The 20,181-nt window shown below is 44.2% G+C and overlaps 1 protein-coding gene across 1 annotated transcript in view; it reads left to right on the forward strand.

The window, feature by feature from the left end:
• Nucleotides 1-11,889: 11,889 nt before the first annotated feature.
• The window catches only part of DNAJB14 (DnaJ heat shock protein family (Hsp40) member B14), a 47,406-nt gene continuing 39,114 nt past the window's right edge, over nucleotides 11,890-20,181 (forward strand). Inside the window, exon 1 of the mRNA XM_063458588.1 lies at nucleotides 11,890-12,153. Within this exon, the coding sequence (XP_063314658.1) occupies nucleotides 12,021-12,153 (133 nt within the window). The 5' untranslated portion in view covers nucleotides 11,890-12,020. The remainder of the gene's footprint in view (nucleotides 12,154-20,181) is intronic.

The raw sequence follows: 20,181 nt of genomic DNA on the forward strand, positions 1-20,181 counted from the left end.
GACGACTGCTGTTTTAGACGGCGGACCCACTAGGGGTATACCGATTGAGCGGTAGGCCTATAAGGGGTTAAATCTGTGTATGGAATCTGCCCCCTCTGTCGGAGGGAAGGAGCGAAGGCGCACCGCTCAATCGAACGCTCTTTAGTAAGACCGTTTGATTTGGTTTGGAGTCAGGCGGGGTTCTGTGTAAATAGCCCTAGCCGGACACCGGTGTCTTGTTTAGACTAGCGTTCTAGGGTGTATATTTTGTTCGCTAGGTCGGAGGGACCGGGAGACTAAGCGGCGCCTGTGTAAATTCGGTCCGCTAGATCTCAACCTATCTTGGCTAAGTGGGAAGGCGTGTAAATTTGGAACCCACTAGACTATTGATAGAGTAGAAAGACTAAAAGGGTTCTGTTGTAAATTCCGCCTTTTAGTTCGCTATATGTGGTGCTTGGGCAGTGTGGCTAACCAAAACGGATGTAGATAGTTTTAGGTAGTCCATTCAAGGTACTGGCCAATAGTTTAGTTGGGATTGTATATGTGTTAAAGATTGTTAGTAAAGTGTATATCTTGTTAGATAGCGCGAGCTCAGCCGTCTAGCGAGAGTGTTAATAGTGTGTTGCTGTATCATAGTGCACGGTACCATAACCCTGTATATTTACTGACACTGTATATAAGTACTAATCATTGTCGTCTATTGCATGTTTAACACCATAACCACTAATAATTGTATTGTGACCTTAAATTGTGCTTTGACCTATGCTAACCGTACTGTAACCGCTATTTGTAAAAGACGATGTTACTGGGGTGTGTTATAGACGGGTAATTCATATATAGAGAATTATAGCGTGGGTGACTGTATAGTTTCGCCAAAGGGCATAATATTGATTATTTAGTGACTGGTGTAACAGCTGTGTGTGTACGGGAATTCCTTGAGTGTTTATTGTGTTATTGTGTACGTTTCACTTGGTAACCGTACCACGTGGTGCTGTTGCCGGAAGAAACGGGTGTGACTGTTGAATAGAACGTGTGCATAGTATTCGTTGTCAACGACCGTCCATTGACAAGTATGGGCGCGTCGGAGTCAACGATTTTGGATCCCTTAGGTTGTATGGTAAAGAATTTCAAAAAGGGATTTAAAACGTGATTTTGGGGTTAAAATGTCTCCTGTACGTTTGGTCACTTTGTGTACTAGGGAGTGGCCTACTTTGGTTGCGGCATGGCCGCCACGTGGCAGTTTGGATCCAACTCTGGTACAGCGTGTACACGTGGCTGTATCAGGTAGGCCTGAACTTTACGGACAGTTTCCATATATTGATTGTTGGAGACAGGCCGTAAACGACTCGCCAAGATGGATTCGGATATGCCACGAGGAGCAATGTCGCCTCATGGTGGCCAGGACTTGTTTGTCCACTAGGACTATGGTTAGGCCCATATTGGACACGCCCCCTGAGTCCGAGATCCCTTTGCCGCCCCCTTATTTCCCTTTAGGAGGAAGTGATACGAGTACAGGAAGTTCTACACCCCTTCCTCCATTGCCCCCATCCACTTCCGCTTCCTCCTCCAGTGCAGAATCCACCCCCCTCGTATTAAACCATATTCCGTATTAAACGGAACCAACCCCCGTTAGATCTGAATATCCTGATTTGGCGCCACTTCAAACTTCCGGTCAAGCTTCTTCTAGCTCGGCTCGAAATATTCTATTCACCGACCTTTCCCAAAATCAAGCTCCCACATCCTGATGCCTTATCACCCCCCGACTGGAACCTCTAAACGACGCCCCTTCACGTAGCCCTATACTAACCCGACAACTGACCGGTACCCAATGACCCAAACATTACCAGATGCCTCTTCGTCTGAATCCTGGGTCAGCCTATCTCGATGCCGCAGGTCAAATGGTATATGCTGACCCAGTCTTCGTATATGTCCCGTTCACGAGTACCGATCTCTGGAATTGGAAGACCCACAATTCCTCGTACACTGAGAAACCACAAGCTATGACCGATCTGTTCACCTCGATAGTTCAGACACATAATCCGACATGGGCTGATTGCCAGCAGTTATTAATGACATTGTTCAATAATGAGGAAAGGACCAGGATTAACCAAGCGGCCATTAAAGCGCTAGAGGATGAAGCCCGTGCTTTAAATCAAGCCAATCCAGCAGCATGGGCCGCAACACATTATCCTAATACCGATCCCGACTGGAATGTTAATGGCGCAGATATGGTTAAACTAAAAGCCTATAGAGACGCTATAATTGCTGGCATGAAAGCCGGAGGGAAGAAAGCCATTAATATGTCGAAGACAGTTGAGGTGATTCAGAAAAGTGATGAAGCGCCCAGTGTCTTTTATGACCGATTATTGGAGGCATACCGCTTGTATACCCCATTTAATCCGGAAGACGCTGATAATTCCCGAATGGTAAACTCCGCCTTTGTCAGCCAAGCTTACGGAGATATTAAGCGCAAGCTACAAAAGTTAGAAGGGTTTGCAGGTATGTCTATCACCCAACTAATGGAGGTAGCAAATAAGGTGTACATGAACAGGGAAACAGAGACAAAGAAAGAGGAAGAGCGCAAGATGCGTAGAAAGGCAGATATGCTAGCGGTAGCAATCGCAGGCGTAGATAGACGGGGTCCAGATAGAGGCGATAGTAGGTGGAATAGGGAGCCCTTGAGTAGGAATCAGTGCGCATATTGCAGGGAAGAAGGGCATTGGAGAAGCGAGTGTCCGCAAAGAGAGCAGTATGAGAGAGACCTATCCAGGGCAGGTTATGGAAACTTTAGAGGCAGAGCGAGAGGTAGAGGAGGCCCCGGAGGGAGCAATGGTAATAGAGGAAGTAATGGGAACAGAGGAAGTGTAAGGGAAGATAGGTACTATCCAGCAGCGCAAAGGTCCCGCGATAGAGAAGGTAGGGACTTTGTAGGATTGGCTGACACGGTTATGGAGGACTATTGATACCGACCGGGCTCCATCACCCTTGGTCGAGCGGAGCCTATGGTCAATGTATCAATAGGGGGAAAAAGGAGTGCGTTCATGATCGACACTGGTGCTGAACATTCGGTGGTGACTAGTCTAGTTGCTCCTCCATCTGGAAGAACTATTACTGTAATAGGAGCAACTGGAAGAAGTGCTGCAAAACCGGTTCTTAAAAGTCGACTCTGTACATTGGGAGGCCACGTAGTAAAACATCAATTCCTTTACATGCCTGAATGTCCAGTCCAATTGCTGGGACGTGATATGCTATCCAAATTACAAGCGCAGATTACGTTCCTACCAAATGGAACAACATCTTTAAAGTTCAATGGACCTTCAGGTATTATGACATTATCCGTACCAAAGGAAGAAGAGTGGCGACTTTATACAGCGTTGACTAGCCAAAACCCTAGGAGTGATGAATCCTTATTCAACATACCAGGAGTTTGGGCAGAGAACAACCCACCAGGACTGGCCCGCAATATTCCACCTATTAAAATCGAACTAAAACTTGGGGTTTATCCAGTGAGCCTACGGCAATATCACATCCCGCAGAAGGCTAAGAAGAACATCCAATCTTATCTGGATAAGTTCATACGGTATGGTATCCTAAAATTCTGTACTTCCCCCTGGAACACCCCATTGCTGCCTGTTCAAAAGCCCGGTACAGATGAGTATCGACCTGTGCAGGACTTGAGAGCAGTCAATGATGCGGTTGTTAGCATACATCCAGTTGTACCCAATCCGTATAACCTGCTTGCTTTAATTCCGGGCGGGGCTAATTATTTTACAGTCTTAGACCTCAAAGATGCCTTCTTTTGCCTCCGAATTGCCGCAGAAAGCCAATGTATCTTCGCTTTCCAATGGGAAAACGCTGTGACGGGCTCGAAACGCCAAATGACCTGGACAAGACTGCCCCAAGGGTTTAAAAATTCACCTACCCTATTTGGTTCAGCTCTAAGTCAAGATCTACTGGATTTCGAGTCCATCCCAGGAGAGTGTGTATTGTTACAATATGTAGATGATTTGTTGATAGCAGCAGTTACAAAGGAAATATGTCAGCAAGCAACGCATGATCTACTACACATTCTCTGGAAGGCAGGATACAAGGTGTCTAGAAAGAAGGCTCAGTTGTGTTTGCCAACTGTCAAATATCTGGGATTCCATATCTCTGAAGGTCAAAGAATTATGGGGCCAGAGAGAAAAGAAGCTGTGTGCCAAATACCGATACCCAAGAATAGAAGACAAGTGCGAGAATTCTTGGGGGCAGCAGGCTTCTGTAGGATATGGATTCCCAGCTACGCGATACTGGCAAAACCTCTGTATGCAGCTATCAAAGGTACAGAGCACGACCCCTTCTTATGGACTCAAGAACAGCAAACGGCATTTGAAGATGTGAAGGCTTTGATGAGTGCCCCAGCATTAGGTCTACCTGATCACACACGACCATTCTACCTGTATGTACATGAGCAAAGAAGAATGGCTGTGGGAGTATTGACACAGTACTTGGGATCATGGCAAAGACCTGTTGCCTACATGTCTAAGCAACTGGATGCAGTGGCCAGCGGACTTCCACCTTGTCTAAGAGCAGTAGCTGCAGCCGCCCTGCTAGTAGCTGAAGCCGATAAATTCACTCTGGGTCAAGAACTTTACGTACGAGTCCCACATGCAGTACAGACGTTGTTGGATTACAAAGGAAATCATTGGTTCAGTAACAGCCGTATGACCAAGTATCAAGCAATGTTGTGTGAAAACCCAAGAGTGCATTTAGAGACTGTAAATACCTTAAATCCAGCTACCCTTTTGCCACAACCTACTGAAAGTCAACATGATTGTTTGGAAGTGATGGATGAAGTATTTTCAAGTAGACCAGATCTTCGTGATTTTCCCATCCAGAACCCCGATGTTCAATATTACACCGACGGCAGTAGTTATGTGAAAGAAGGGATCCGCTATGCAGGATATGCAGTAACAACGATAGATAAGGTGATAGAAGCTCGGCCACTGGCAAAAGGAACATCAGCACAAAAGGCAGAATTGATAGCACTGACACGAGCGTTACAATTGGCTGAAGGTTTAAGAGTGAACATCTACACGGACTCCAAGTATGCGTTTTTAACCACTCATGCCCACGGAGCTTTGTATAAAGAAAGAGGACTATTGAATTCAGAAGGCAAAGAAATCAAGTACGCAGCTGAAATCCTACAACTATTGGAAGCAGTGTGGGAGCCGAAAGAAGTCAGTCTTATACATTGTCGAGCGCATCTGAGAGGAGATGGTGATGTAACCAAAGGAAATCGGATGGCAGATAGTGCAGCTAAGCGTGCCGCTGAATCAGAAAGACAGGAATATGTGGAGCATATAGCTGCTCTTATACCAACTCCACTGTCTCAATGGACTCCAGTTTATACAGCTCAAGAAGAGGAGTGGTTAAAGACTGAACCTGGAAAGTATTTGGAGAACAAATGGTATCAGTTAGAAGATGGAAGAATAGTCATTCCAGCATCACTAGCGGTAGAAATTGTCCAAAACTATCACAACGGGACACATTCTGGGAGAGATAGTACAGAAGAATCTCTCAGCAAACATTTCTACATACCAAGATTGTCCAACTTGACTCAGGCCATTGTACGAAGATGTGTAACGTGTGCTAAAAATAATGCAAGGCAAGGACCAGTAAAGCCACCAGGAGTTCAGTTTATGGGGGGACTCCCCATGTCCGATCTACAAATTGACTATACAGTAATGCCTAAATCTGGTGGACATCGCTACCTACTGGTAGTTGTGTGCACCTATTCAGGCTGGGTAGAAGCATGTCCTACTCGTACGGAGAAAGCAGGAGAAGTTGTGAGATTCCTGCTATGAGAAATAATACCCCGATATGGACTACCCTGCTCTATAGGATCGGACAATGGTCCAGCTTTTGTTCATCAGTGCCTACAACAACTGACTCATATGCTTGGTATAAAGTGGAGGCTTCATATGGCATATAGACCCGAGAGTTCTGGTAAGGTAGAGAGAATGAATAGAACTATTAAGAATCAGTTGGCTAAAATGTGTCAGGAAACCCAACTTAAGTGGAACGTTCTCTTGCCCATAGCTCTATTGCGAATCCGCAGTACACCTACCAGAAGGATGGGCCTCTCTCCTTTTGAAATCATGTATGGGCGACCACCTCCCGTACTTGGTAACTTAAGGGGGGATTTGAGTCAGTTGGGAGAAGGAATTACCCGGCAGCTGGTTGTAGAGTTGGGTAAGACTATGGAGGAGGTACAGAAATGGGTACAAGATAGATTACCTGTGAATATTTATCCCCCAGTTCATAGTTACCACCCAGGAGACCAAGTGTGGATTAAAGAGTGGAATAATGTACCGTAAGGGCCCAAGTGGAGAGGTCCTTATGTTGTTCTTTTGTCTACCCCTACAGCGATAAAAGTAGCCGAAGTGACTCCGTGGATACATCACTTCAGGGTTAAACCAGCAGCAGTCGATTCTTGGCAAGCTACAGCAGATCCAGAGAATCCCTGCAAGATCCGGTTAAAGCGCACGACTCAGTCGGAGTGACGAGGAACCTTGTGGATTACAAATTTTATTGTTTCAGAGATTGGTAAGTGAGTGAGAAGGCCATAATAAAGCCTGTCCACTCACTGACGTGTAGTATATAAGTCAGGAAAAGTCTCGAAGAGACCCCTGTGAAGACGAGCAGAACTCCATTCCCTGCAGCCCTTACATCCTGGAAGCTGAGGTGCCATCGCACGGACGAAGACTGAGGATGACGACGAAAGATGTGTTTCTAATAATGTTTTTATATGTGTATTTTTATATTCAGGAAGGTAGAGGTACCGACACTCCTAGCTGTGAGGTATGCATTAAGACTACAAGAACAGGTAACCATATTTCCCAGACCCTAATTTGGCATTCGCAATACGAGTGTAAAGGAGATGTATCAAGATGTAGATACTTAAATATAGAATATAGTGTGTGCCATTTAGGGGTAGGAGAACCTAAGTGCTTCAGTCCAGAGTATCAACCCCGTACAATTTGGTTGACTCTCAGGAATGGAGATCCTCAGGGGACCCTAATTAACAAAACAGTATTAGAATCCGTATATTCTTCGGGTGTTCTGCTATTTGATGCATGTAAAGCGATATCAAGTGGTAGAAAGCCGTGGAATGTATGTGGGGATCTTAGATGGGAGAGAACGTACGGGTCTAACGATAAATATATTTGTCCCAGTAGTAAAAACAAGTATGTGAGTCCTAGATGCCCAAATAGAGATTATAACTTTTGCCCATATTGGTCTTGGGTGGGGTGGGCAACTTGGGGGCAGACAGCAGACAAGGACATGATTGTGACTAAGTTGCCTACCAATCCATACTGTAAGTCTATGGAATGCAATCCAATCCATATACTTATAAATAACCCTGACAAGTTCTTAGATAAATATGGTAATTTATTTGGGTTCCAAATATATGGGACGGGTTTAGACCCTGGGACAGTATTGTTTATAGGGATAGAGACTGATACGGTAACCTCCCAAACTCATCAAGTATACCATTCCTTTTATGAAGAGATGAGCATAGATAATAAGATCCCCCATAATGCTAAAAACCTGTTCATTGATTTAGCCGAAAGTATTGCCGGTAGTCTTAATGTTACCAGCTGCTATGTGTGTGGAGGTACTAACATGGGAGACCAATGGCCCTGGGAAGCAAAGGAGGTAATGTCCGGTTCTGAGGCAGTTGACCAATTAATATCTTCACAAGCCGATTATCATATGAGTGTTAGAGGTAAATCTGAGTGGAGATTAAAGACCTCCATCATAGGTTATGTTTGCATAGCGAGGAAAGGAATGATGTATAATACTTCTGTAGGAGAATTAACTTGTCTAGGGCAAAAAGCTTATGATGATGATACAAAGAATACAACTTGGTGGTCGGCTTCAAATGTCTCAGAACCATCTAACCCGTTTGCAAGATACGCCAATTTAAAGGATGTGTGGTTTGATCTATCCATCACATCTAATTGGAGAGCCCCAGCAAATTTGTACTGGATCTGTGGTAAGAAAGCCTATTCGGAGTTGCCACAGGACTGGGAAGGGGCATGTGTGTTGGGTATGCTCAAACCATCCTTCTTCTTGTTACCTATCGAAACAGGTGAGACTTTAGGTGTTAAAGTGTATGATGTGAATCATAGGAAGAAAAGGGGACCCATAGAGATAGGCGCCTGGGAAGATGATGAATGGCCTCCCCAGCGTATTATAGATTACTATGGGCCAGCCACGTGGGCAGAGGATGGTACTTTTGGTTATAGAACCCCAATTTATATGCTCAACCGTATTATAAGATTACAGGCAGTGGTTGAGATTATTACTAATGAGACCTCACAAGCGCTCAATCTTCTAGCGAAGCATAATACCAGGATGAGGACAGCAGTATACCAAAATAGATTAGCCTTGGATTACCTATTGGCAGTAGAGGGAGGTGTATGTGGGAAGTTTAACCTGAGCTATTACTGTCTTCAAATAGATGACGAAGGGCAAGCAATAGCTGAGCTTACTAGCCATATGGTTAAACTAGCGCATGTGCCTACTCAGGTATGGAAAGGGTACAATCCAAGTAGTTGGTTTGGTAGCTGGTATGAGCAGTTTGGAGGGCTTAAGGCATTGGTAGGTGGAGTCCTACTGATTTTAATGTTGTGTCTACTCCTGCCATGTCTTATACCCTTAGTAGTTAGGTCTGTGCAAAGTCTGATAGAAAATATAGCAGAGAGGAAGGCTGCTGCACAGATAATGGCAATTTATAAATATAAGGCTCTAGATCAGGGAGAACCAATGCAGGAAGATGAGTGTTGAAGATTCACATCATAGATAAGTCTGGTCTGGTTCATGGTAACTTGCGGTGTATGCAAACCAAGGTTAAGTGATGCCTCAAGTAATTGTGAAATATCAAGAGGCATCAAAGGGGGGAATGTGGTGGAATCTCGGTAAAAATAAATTTAGTAGGCCGAGATTACCACGTGGCATGTGTACGTGCATATGCTGACGTATCGATCAGTTGGTTGCACGAGGCAAGATACGATCAGTAGTGTACGGAGCATGTGCAAGAATACAGGATGTAGTATTCCCCTCCTCCATTGTGCTGGACAGGCCATGCGGTCAAGCAGGAAGTTAATTCTTATTTGTATTGATTGGTCAAGAGAATGTGCGGGTGGAGCTTAATATGGGAGGAGTTATGTGCCTATATAAGGAGCCTGCACTATTGTCCGGGGCTCAGAACTTGCTGTATTTTGGTGACATTAGTCCCTCTGAGTCCCGATCGGTGAACCGAATAAAGAATCTCTTCCTTCCTGAAGAAACCTGTGTCCATCTCTCTGTGCTTGGCTTCCGTCAGTTTCTCCGGTATCACTATGGCTACCTGTTGGCATCCCCTGAGACAGTGCTATGGCTACTGTTGGCAAGCTCTGAGACAGTACTATGGCTACCTGTTGGCATCCCCTGAGACAGGGCTAGGGCTAACTGTTGGCACCCCCTGAGACAGTACTATGGCTACCTGTTGGCACCCCCTGAGACAGTACTATGGCTACCTGTTGGCAAGCCCTGAGACAGGGCTATGGCTACCTGTTGGCAAGCCCTGAGACAGGGCTATGGCTACCTGTTGGCAAGCCCTGAGACAGGGCTATGGCTACCTGTTGGCATCCCCTGAGACAGTACTATGGCTACCTGTTGGCAAGCTCTGAGACAGTGCTATGGCTACCTGTTGGCATCCCCTGAGACAGTGCTATTGTTACCTGTTGACGTCCCCTGAGACAGTACTATTGCTACCTGTTGGCAAGCCCTGAGACAGGGCTATGGCAACCTGTTGGCAAGCTCTAAGACAGGGCTATGGCTACCTGTTGGCATCCCCTGAGACAGTGGTATGGCTACCTGTTTGCATCCCCCGAGACAGTACTATGGCTACCTGTTGGCAAGCCCTGAGACAGGGCTATGGCTACCTGTTGGCATCCCCTGAGACAGTACTATGGCTACCTGTTGGCAAGCTCTGCGACAGTGCTATGGCTACCTGTTGGCATCCCCTGAGACAGTACTATGGCTACCTGTTGGCAAGGCCTGAGACAGGGCTATGGCTACCTGTTGGCATCCCCTGAGACAGTACTATGGCTACCTGTTGGCAAGCTCTGAGACAGTGCTATGGCTACCTGTTGGCATCCCCTGAGACAGTGCTATTACTACCTGTTGGCATCCCCTGAGACAGTACTATGGCTATCTGTTGGCATCCCCTGAGACAGGGCTATGGCTACCTGTTGGCAAGCTCTGAGACAGTGCTATGGATACCTGTTGGCATCCCCTAAGACAGGGCTATGGCTACCTGTGGGCAAGCTCTGAGACAGTGCTATGGCTACCTGTTGGCATCAACCGAGACAGTGCTTTGGCTACCTGTTGGCAGGCTCTGAGACAGTACTATGGCTACCTGTTGGCATCCCCTGAGACAGTGCTATTGATACCTGTTGGCATCCCCTGAGACAGTACTATGGCTACCTGTTGGCAAGCCCTGAGACAGGGCTATGGCTACCTGTTGGCAAGCCCTGAGACAGGGCTATGGCTACCTGTTGGCAAGCCCTGAGACAGGGCTATGGCTACCTGTTGGCATCCCCTGAGACAGTACTATGGCTACCTGTTGGCAAGCTCTGAGACAGTGCTATGGCTACCTGTTGGCATCCCCTGAGACAGTGCTATTGTTTCCTGTTGACGTCCCCTGAGACAGTACTATGGCTACCTGTTGGCAAGCCCTGAGACAGGGCTATGGCAACCTGTTGGCAAGCTCTAAGACAGGGCTATGGCTACCTGTTGGCATCCCCTGAGACAGTGGTATGGCTCTACCTGTTTGCATCCCCCGAGACAGTACTATGGCTACCTGTTGGCAAGCCCTGAGACAGGGCTATGGCTACCTGTTGGCATCCCCTGAGACAGTACTATGGCTACCTGTTGGCAAGCTCTGAGACAGTGCTATGGCTACCTGTTGGCATCCCCTGAGACAGTACTATGGCTACCTGTTGGCAAGGCCTGAGACAGGGCTATGGCTACCTGTCGGCATCCCCTGAGACAGTACTATGGCTACCTGTTGGCAAGCTCTGAGACAGTGCTATGGCTCCCTGTTGGCATCCCCTGAGACAGTGCTATTACTACCTGTTGGCATCCCCTGAGACAGTACTATGGCTACCTGTTGGCATCCCCTGAGACAGGGCTATGGCTACCTGTTGGCAAGCTCTGAGACAGTGCTATGGCTACCTGTTGGCATCCCCTAAGACAGGGCTATGGCTACCTGTGGGCAAGCTCTGAGACAGTGCTATGGCTACCTGTTGGCATCAACCGAGACAGTGCTTTGGCTACCTGTTGGCAGGCTCTGAGACAGTACTATGGCTACCTGTTGGCATCCCCTGAGACAGTGCTATTGATACCTGTTGGCATCCCCTGAGACAGTACTATGGCTACCTGTTGGCAAGCCCTGAGACAGGGCTATGGCTACCTGTTGGCAAGCTCTGAGCCGGAACTATGGCTACCTGTTGGCATCCCCTGAGACAGTACTATGGCTACTGTTGGCAAGCTCTGAGACAGTACTATGGCTACCTGTTGGCATCCCCTGAGACAGGGCTAGGGCTAACTGTTGGCAAGCTTTGAGACAGTGCTATGGCTACCTGTTGGCACCCCCTGAGACAGTACTATGGCTACCTGTTGGCATCCCCTGAGACGATACCCGAGCCCCTGCTAGGGGCAGTGATATAGCGCTCTGTGTAGTCTTCCTGGGAGCAGTGCCCAGTGCTAGACATTATGATAAGCGCAGGATATCAGCCTGAAGAAGGTGGTGCGCATGTCACACGAGCACTGCTAGCTGGGCGCGCTCTCCGCCTGCCCCTGGAGCTCACTGGGTATAGCAAGATGGCCGCATCATGGCGTGTGTGAGAGGAGGAGTCCCTGCCAGACGCACTCCTCCTCTGTTTCCCTTTCCCTGTCACCAGCTGTACTGAACACCGGGGCTGGAGGAGGAGAGGGGCCCCGGGACCATGGAAAGTAACAGGGACGAGGCCCAGCGCTGTGTGAGGATTGGCAGGGCGGCGCTGGAGGCCGGTGACAGGGAGCGAGCCCGGAGGTTCCTGCACAAAGCGGAGAGACTGTACCCGAGTGCCCAGGCCCGAGGTGAGGGGAGCAGGGGGAGGCCTCCTCCATACAGGGAAATACTCTGTTTCCAGTACACTGATACAATCATATAGTGCCTGCAACAACGCAGGACATGGCCCTGACAGCCAGCTGCTCTGTATTGTAAGATATGCGAGTGTGTATTGTGTATACAGTATAATGGCACTAACTGGAGAAAGGGCAGGTATCCAATCCCCTTAGAATGTTAAACTTAATGCACTGTGGAACGTATGTGTATGTTATGTATCATTAAATATTCTTATGACCGATCACAATCCCCCTCCCCCTTAACTTTCCATTAAACGGGATGTTTCATCATCCAAAAATACGGTGGATCATTGTATATGTTGTTACTAATGATATAGTACTATTTGCCTATGGTATCTAAATAGTAGTAAGCCATGTGTTTTCAGCTGCCAAAATGTTATATTCAATGCATTAACCTTGATGTCACAAACTGCAATATCAAACCTCTTTTTTTTTTTTTTTTTCTTTTGTCACAAATCAGGTGCATTATATCATTAATAATTTTTATACATAAATTCATAAACATCTACTCCTGCTATAATAATGTTTAAAAATAGCTTAAAGGTAACTGGAAACTTGGTGCTGGATCATGTTCTCTTTAATGATTTTCTACGTCTTCGTCACGCTGCATCATCCTATTTTGGGTCATGGTCCATTCAAATGTTTTATCACAGTTAAGTTGGTATGATGCAAGGAGATCTCGAGTGTCATCTTACCTTAAGACGTTAATCTCTTCCTAAACACTGACAAAACTGTTACAATGATCTTTTGGAACTGTACCTAAATTACGTAAACTACAAAATCAACAACTGTGTATCAGAACAAATTCAAATGGCACACTGACAGCAGTCTGCTCTTTTAAATATCTAGGTATGTTGCTAGACCCCAATCTATCCTTTGGCCTTCACATTGAAAAAATCTCTTCTAAGCTTTACCCAAAACTAGGTACCTTGTACAGAATCAAATTCTGCCTAAGCCCTACAGTAAGGAATCAGTGCAACAAGTGCTAATGCTGGTCATTGATTATGGGGATGTAGTGCATGCAGTCGCACCGCAAACCCACCTTAATAAACTTAATATGTTATATAATTAATTCTGCCGCTTTGTACTAGAATGTGATTCCTTTACCCATCACTGTGACATGTTAAAAGAGCTAAACTGGCTGTTGCTGGAATACCGACGCACTCTTAATCTTTCCGGCCGTGTGCATAAGAGCATTTCTGGGAAGTTCCCACCCTACCTGATTAGAATGCCCTCCCCATCTTTTCCTACCTCCTATAACCTCCGATCCAGTACTAGCACGATATTTAGCATACCGCAATACAAAAATAAAGTGGCTTGATCCTCCTTATCCTACAAATAGCACCGCAATTATGGAATAACCTAAGGGACACAGTCAAATCTTCATTCAATCTAAAATCTTTTAAGAGATATATGGCAATATACCTCGGCACAGAATGCACCTGTCATGGTTGAATATATTTATTACCTGTTATGTAATAAATTTTTATTTGTTTGTCAAGTCTGTAGGAAAGGCCTTGCTTGACAAAAGGAAACTCATACATTTTGTCAATGTTTTTGAAATACTTATTTTGGATGTGGGGGTAACAACTAGGGATCGACAGATTATCGGTTTTACCGATATAATCGGCCGATATTCGGTATTTTCAGCAATATCGGTATCGGCCAATATATATACCGATAATACCTCCTAGGACCGCCAGGCTCATTACAAGTCCGGCGGTCGGGGGGGGGGGGGGGGGGCAAGCGCTGACTTACCTTGCCTGCAGCTCCCCAGTGCAAATCTCGTGAGACCCACGGCCACAGAGCCACTAAGTGCCGCGAGATTTACACTGGGGAGCTGGAGGAGCTGCTGGCAAGGTAAGTCAGCGCTTGCTGCCGCCCCCCCACAGTACTTAACAAACCACTGGACCACCAGGGAATACTATATCCCCCCTCCCTGGTAAGAAGCAGGGAGGGGGGACTAAAAAACAAAACAAAAAAAACACCATTGAAATATTTAAAAAATATAATAATAATAAACAACATAAAAAAATGCCCCCCCACCCCCATTTTACACAAATTACATCATTACACACACACTGCATTACATACACACTCTACACAAACACACATACTGCATTATATACACACTACACACACACTCTGCATTCACTATACACACTACACAAACACACTCTGCATTCACTATACACAGTACACCTATACACACTACACAAACACACTCTGCATTCACTATACACAGTACACCTATACACACTACACAAACACACTCTGCATTCACTATACACAGTACACCTATACACACTACACAAACACACTCTGCATTCACTATACACAGTACACCTATACACACTACACAAACACACTCTGCATTCACTATACACACTACACAAACACACACTACACAAACACACTCTGCATTCACTATACACACTACACAAACACACACTACACAAACACACTCTGCATTCACTATACACACTACACAAACACACACTACACAAACACACTCTGCATTCACTATACACACTACACAAACACACACTACACAAACACACTCTGCATTCACTATACACACTACACAAACACACACTACACAAACACACTCTGCATTCACTATACACACTACACAAACACACACTCTGCATTCACTATACACACTACACAAACACACACTCTGCATTCACTATACACACTACACAAACACACACTACACAAACACACACTCTGCATTCACTATACACACTACACAAACACACACTCTGCATTCACTATACACACTACACAAACACACACTCTGCATTCACTATACACACTACACAAACACACACTCTGCATTCACTATACACACTACACAAACACACACTCTGCATTCACTATACACACTACACAAATACACACTACACAAACACACACTACACAAACACACTCTGCATTCACTATACACACACTACACAAATACACACACTACACAAACACACTCTGCATTCACTATACACACTACACAAACACACACTCTGCATTCACTATACACACTACACAAACACACACTCTGCATTCACTATACACACTACACAAACACACACTCTGCATTCACTATACACACTACACAAACACACACAACACAAACACACTCTGCATTCACTATACACACTACACAAATACACACTACACAAACACACACTACACAAACACACTCTGCATTCACTATACACACTACACAAACACACTCTGCATTCACTATACACACACTACACAAACACACTCTGCATTCACTATACACACACTACACAAACACACTCTGCATTCACTATACACACTACACAAACACACTCTGCATTCACTATACACACTACACAAACACACTCTGCATTCACTATACACACACTACACAAACACACTCTGCATTCACTATACACACACTACACAAACACACACTGCATTCACTATACACACACTACACAAACGCACACACTACACAAACACACACTGCATTCAGTATACACACACTGCATTCAGTATGCACACACTACACAAACACACACACTACACAAATACTCACTGCATTCACTATACACACTACACAAACACACTCTGCATTCACTATACACACTACACAAACACACTCTGCATTCACTATGTATACACACTACACAAACACTCACTGCATTCACTATGTATACACACTACACAAACACTCACTGCATTCACTATGTATACACACTACACAAACACTCACTGCATTCACTATGTATACACACTACACAAACACACACAGCTCCCACTACATGTGGCATGTATATTTTGTGCATTTACCTTTAGGATTAGTTTATTTTTTCAAAATGGTAAATGTACAGAATATCGGCAAGTTATTGGCTATCGGCCTGAAAGTTCACAGATTATCGGTATCTGCTCCAAAAAATCAATATTGGTCGATCCCTAGTAACAACAGCCTCTTTTACTGCTAAGGTGATACTTACCTGGAGGTGTCCCACACTGACGCTGCCATCTTCTCATGCCCTTGTGCTATATATAACGTATTCTTGTTTTCAGGTCAGATGATACTGGTGGTACTTTTATCCATGCATCTTGATTTTGATGCCTTTGTCAGCATCTGTATATTTGTAGTGACTCGGCTAGAGTAATGAGGCTGCTCAGCAGTTTTAAAAATAAATTGTTTATAGCACGGAGCATATAGAGTGTGCAAATTACTACCAGAATGCATGTGAAAGTAGTTTAGAATACATGTATTATAAATTAAATATGTAATCCATTCTATTTGAAGAGGGATTGTCACTTTCAACGGGTGTGCAGCATTGGAAGATGGAACTATTTTACAGATTTATTTCCTTTAGAATGGCAAAGCATGTATGCAAAAATGAAGTCTAAAACTACAAATTTATCATTTTAAAACAACTTATGGGTAACTTGTAATTAAGCGTTCTTGCATAGCAAGACCACTTAATGTTATCTCACATATGTATTTAAGTGTTCTTGCATAGCAAGACCACTTACTGTTATCTCACATATATATTATTATTATTATAGCCAAATTTGCCACCCTAACTCCTCCCACAGTTTTTACACTACATAGACAAAAATATACCAAAACGTGCAGATTGTTCCCGATCGGATTGCTATTACTTTGTGGAACGTTTCGCCGAATGGTTCTCGGAATATCGTCGTTCATCAAAATGTAGGTCTTGGTCTTGTGATTCTCACAATATAAAGCTCTTCACTGTAGGATTTATAGTTTTTAAAATACGACCATTTGAAGATGGCAACCACCAAAATACTCTGACCTGTGCCAGGCTGCAGCAGCAAGTGATGTCATAGACAGGGCCTTTTGCACCTGCTAATGTTTTTATAACTGTATGTTTTAATGTAACTGTGAAGCACTTTGGGCAACAACGTTGCAATTAAATGTGCTATATAAATAAATAATAACAGTTACTCCGCCCACTCCAGTTGTAGACTACTGGTGGAGGCAAGAACACTTCACACAATTTCCCCAGAAATTGTAGCTTTTCTAGTTATTATTATTATAGCCAAATTTGCCACCCTAACTCCTCCCACAGTTTTTACACTACATAGACAAAAATATACCAAAACGTGCAGATTGTTCCCGATCGGATTGCTATTACTTTGTGGAACGTTTCGCCGAATGGTTCTTGGAATATTGTCGTTCTTGTGGCGAAATTTGTCCCATAGGAATGAATGGCAAAATGTTCAAAACTACAGTGAGAGCTGGCAAAAGCTGAAAAATCAGGACATGATTTCTAAACTGCTACCACTCCCTCATTTTCAAGCCCACCTACACAAATATTATATCAAAACGTTCAGCTATCCCTGCTGCCACTAGATATGTCCACGGCTAAGCCATAGTCCTGATAGTTTTCACTATATGACCATTTGTTTGCAACTCACGCCTTCCATTGACATTCATTGAAACTTCACTCAAGCCAGCTCACATTTGAAGGGCAATTTCTAAACTGCGACTGTGCCTTCATTTGTAATACTTCAGAGACATACTATGCATCAAAATGTAGGTCTGATTCTCACAATATAAAGCTCTTCGCTGTAGGATGTATAGTTTTTAAAATACGACCGTTTGAAGATGGCAACCGCCAAAATACTCTGACCTGTGCCAGGCTGCAGCAGCAAGTGATGTCATAGACAGGGCCTTTTGCACCTGCTAATGTTTTTATAACTGTATGTTTTAATGTAACTGTGAAGCACTTTGGGCAACAACGTTGCAATTAAATGTGCTATATAAATAATTAATAGTTACTCCGCCCACTCCAGTTGTAGACTACTGGTGGAGGCAAGAACACTTCACACAATTTCCCCAGAAATTGTAGCTTTTCTAGTTAGATATGTTGTGCTAAAACGGAAGTTATGACAATTCCTCTTTAGAGTGCTATTCTCCTTTATACTAAAGTGCTATTAAATGTTATTAGTCCCATGTTGAAAATAAAACCGTAATGAATGTGGGTTAGCATAAGTAATGCAGAGATCTTTGTTATGAAGGTGTTCATGATGTGTGTAAGCTTAGCACACAATAGCCATATGGTGTGACAGAATCCTAATACCTCTAATATAAATTAGATTTATTTAAAGGAACACTATAGGGTCATGAACAGAAACATGTATTCCTTGCCCTATAGTGTTAAAAACACCGTTTAGGTTGCTTGCCCTCTCGGGGTTAGAATGTGCCAGGTTGCCATGGCGACCAGAAATTTAGTTATGGTGCCTGGGATATGTAGTCACATTCAGTGGAGGCCGCGAGAGAGCATGCAGGAGGCCGGCCAGCTGTGGCAAAGTGGAGGTGGCTGGCCAGCTGAATAAAATGAGGGGGTGGTGTGCCGGCTGTGCGGAATGGAAATGGCGAGGAAGCAGTCATCTCGTTGCTCTGCATCCTTGCGCGCCCTCCAGTGATACCGGGAGCCAGAATATGAAGTCACTCCGGCCCCAGCATCACTAAAATACGCTCTAGGGAGCACAGAAAGGAGATGAGAGCAGCTCCACTGGACCACAGGGACAACTAATCCACTTCAGTTATCACAAAGGTAGGGAGGCAGGGTGGATTTTAATTTAAAATTGTTTTATCAAATTATAATTTATGAGTGTGTGGGTCTGCCAGTGAGTGTCTGTTTAGGTGGCTGACCCCCTCTGATTGCACGGGAAAAGATATTTTACTCACAGTTTACTTTTCCCCACACCCTGTCAGTCTTGCTGTGGCTGGCCCTGTCTCCATGGCTGAGGTAATCAATCTTGATCTCAGCCAAGCCAATGCTTTCCCATAGGAAATCACTGGGAGGCTATTGTGAATGCACTAATCAGCATCTTGTCATAGAGACGCATTGAATCACAAGAACATTCAGCGCCTCTATGCAGAGCATGAAGACGCTGAACGTAGATTCATCACTGGACTAGGAAGCACCTCTAGTGGCTGTCTGAGTGACAGCCACTTAAGGTGTTACTAGGCAGCAATATAAACACTGCATTTTCTTTGAAAAGGCAATGTTTACATTGAAAAGCCTGAAGGGACAGGCTACAGACACCAGAACCACTACATTAAGCTGTAGTGGTTCTGGTGACTATAGTGTCCCTTTAAGAATTGTATTTTTGTCATTAAAAATTAAGCTTTGTTAGGTGAAAAAAAAATCTAAAAATTTAATTATGGGAATATTCTAGTTATTGATTTAGACACTGATTAATGGTAAATATTGAGAGCCCACTCAAAATCTGTTCCCTTGAGAGACTGGTCTTCAAGGTGCAATTTATATTAAAAAATCATAATTTTATGTGTATTTATTTTAATTAATGCAGTGCAAATAGTTTTACCACAAATAGCATAGTAGAAGGAGCATTAGCATTTCTAACCTGCACATTTTGGGTGAAATCAGGACTTTGGGTACCAATGGAGTATTTATGACTGTTAAGGAGACTCCTTGCTTCCTAAATGTATTATTGTTTACATAATTGTCTCTTTCAATACAGGGAGTGCAGAATTATTAGGCAAGTTGTATTTTTGAGGATTAATTTTATTATTGAACAACAACCATGTTCTCAATGAACCCAAAAAACTCATTAATATCAAAGCTGAATATTTTTGGAAGTAGTTTTTAGTTTGTTTTTAGTTATAGCTATTTTAGGGGGATATCTGTGAGTGACTATTACTGTGCATAATTATTAGGCAACTTAACAAAAAACAAATATACCCATTTCAATTATTTATTTTTACCAGTGAAACCAATATAACATCTCAACATTCACAAATATACATTTCTGACATTCAAAAACATAACATATACAAATCAGTGACCAATATAGCCACCTTTCTTTGCAAGGACACTCAAAAGCCTGCCATCCATGGATTCTGTCAGTGTTTTGATCTGTTCACCATCAACATTGCGTGCAGCAGCAGCAACCACAGCCTCCCAGACACTGTTCAGTGAGGTGTACTGTTTTCCC

Source organism: Pelobates fuscus, chromosome 6 (assembly GCF_036172605.1).
Source record: "Pelobates fuscus isolate aPelFus1 chromosome 6, aPelFus1.pri, whole genome shotgun sequence".
NCBI lineage: Eukaryota > Metazoa > Chordata > Amphibia > Anura > Pelobatidae > Pelobates > Pelobates fuscus.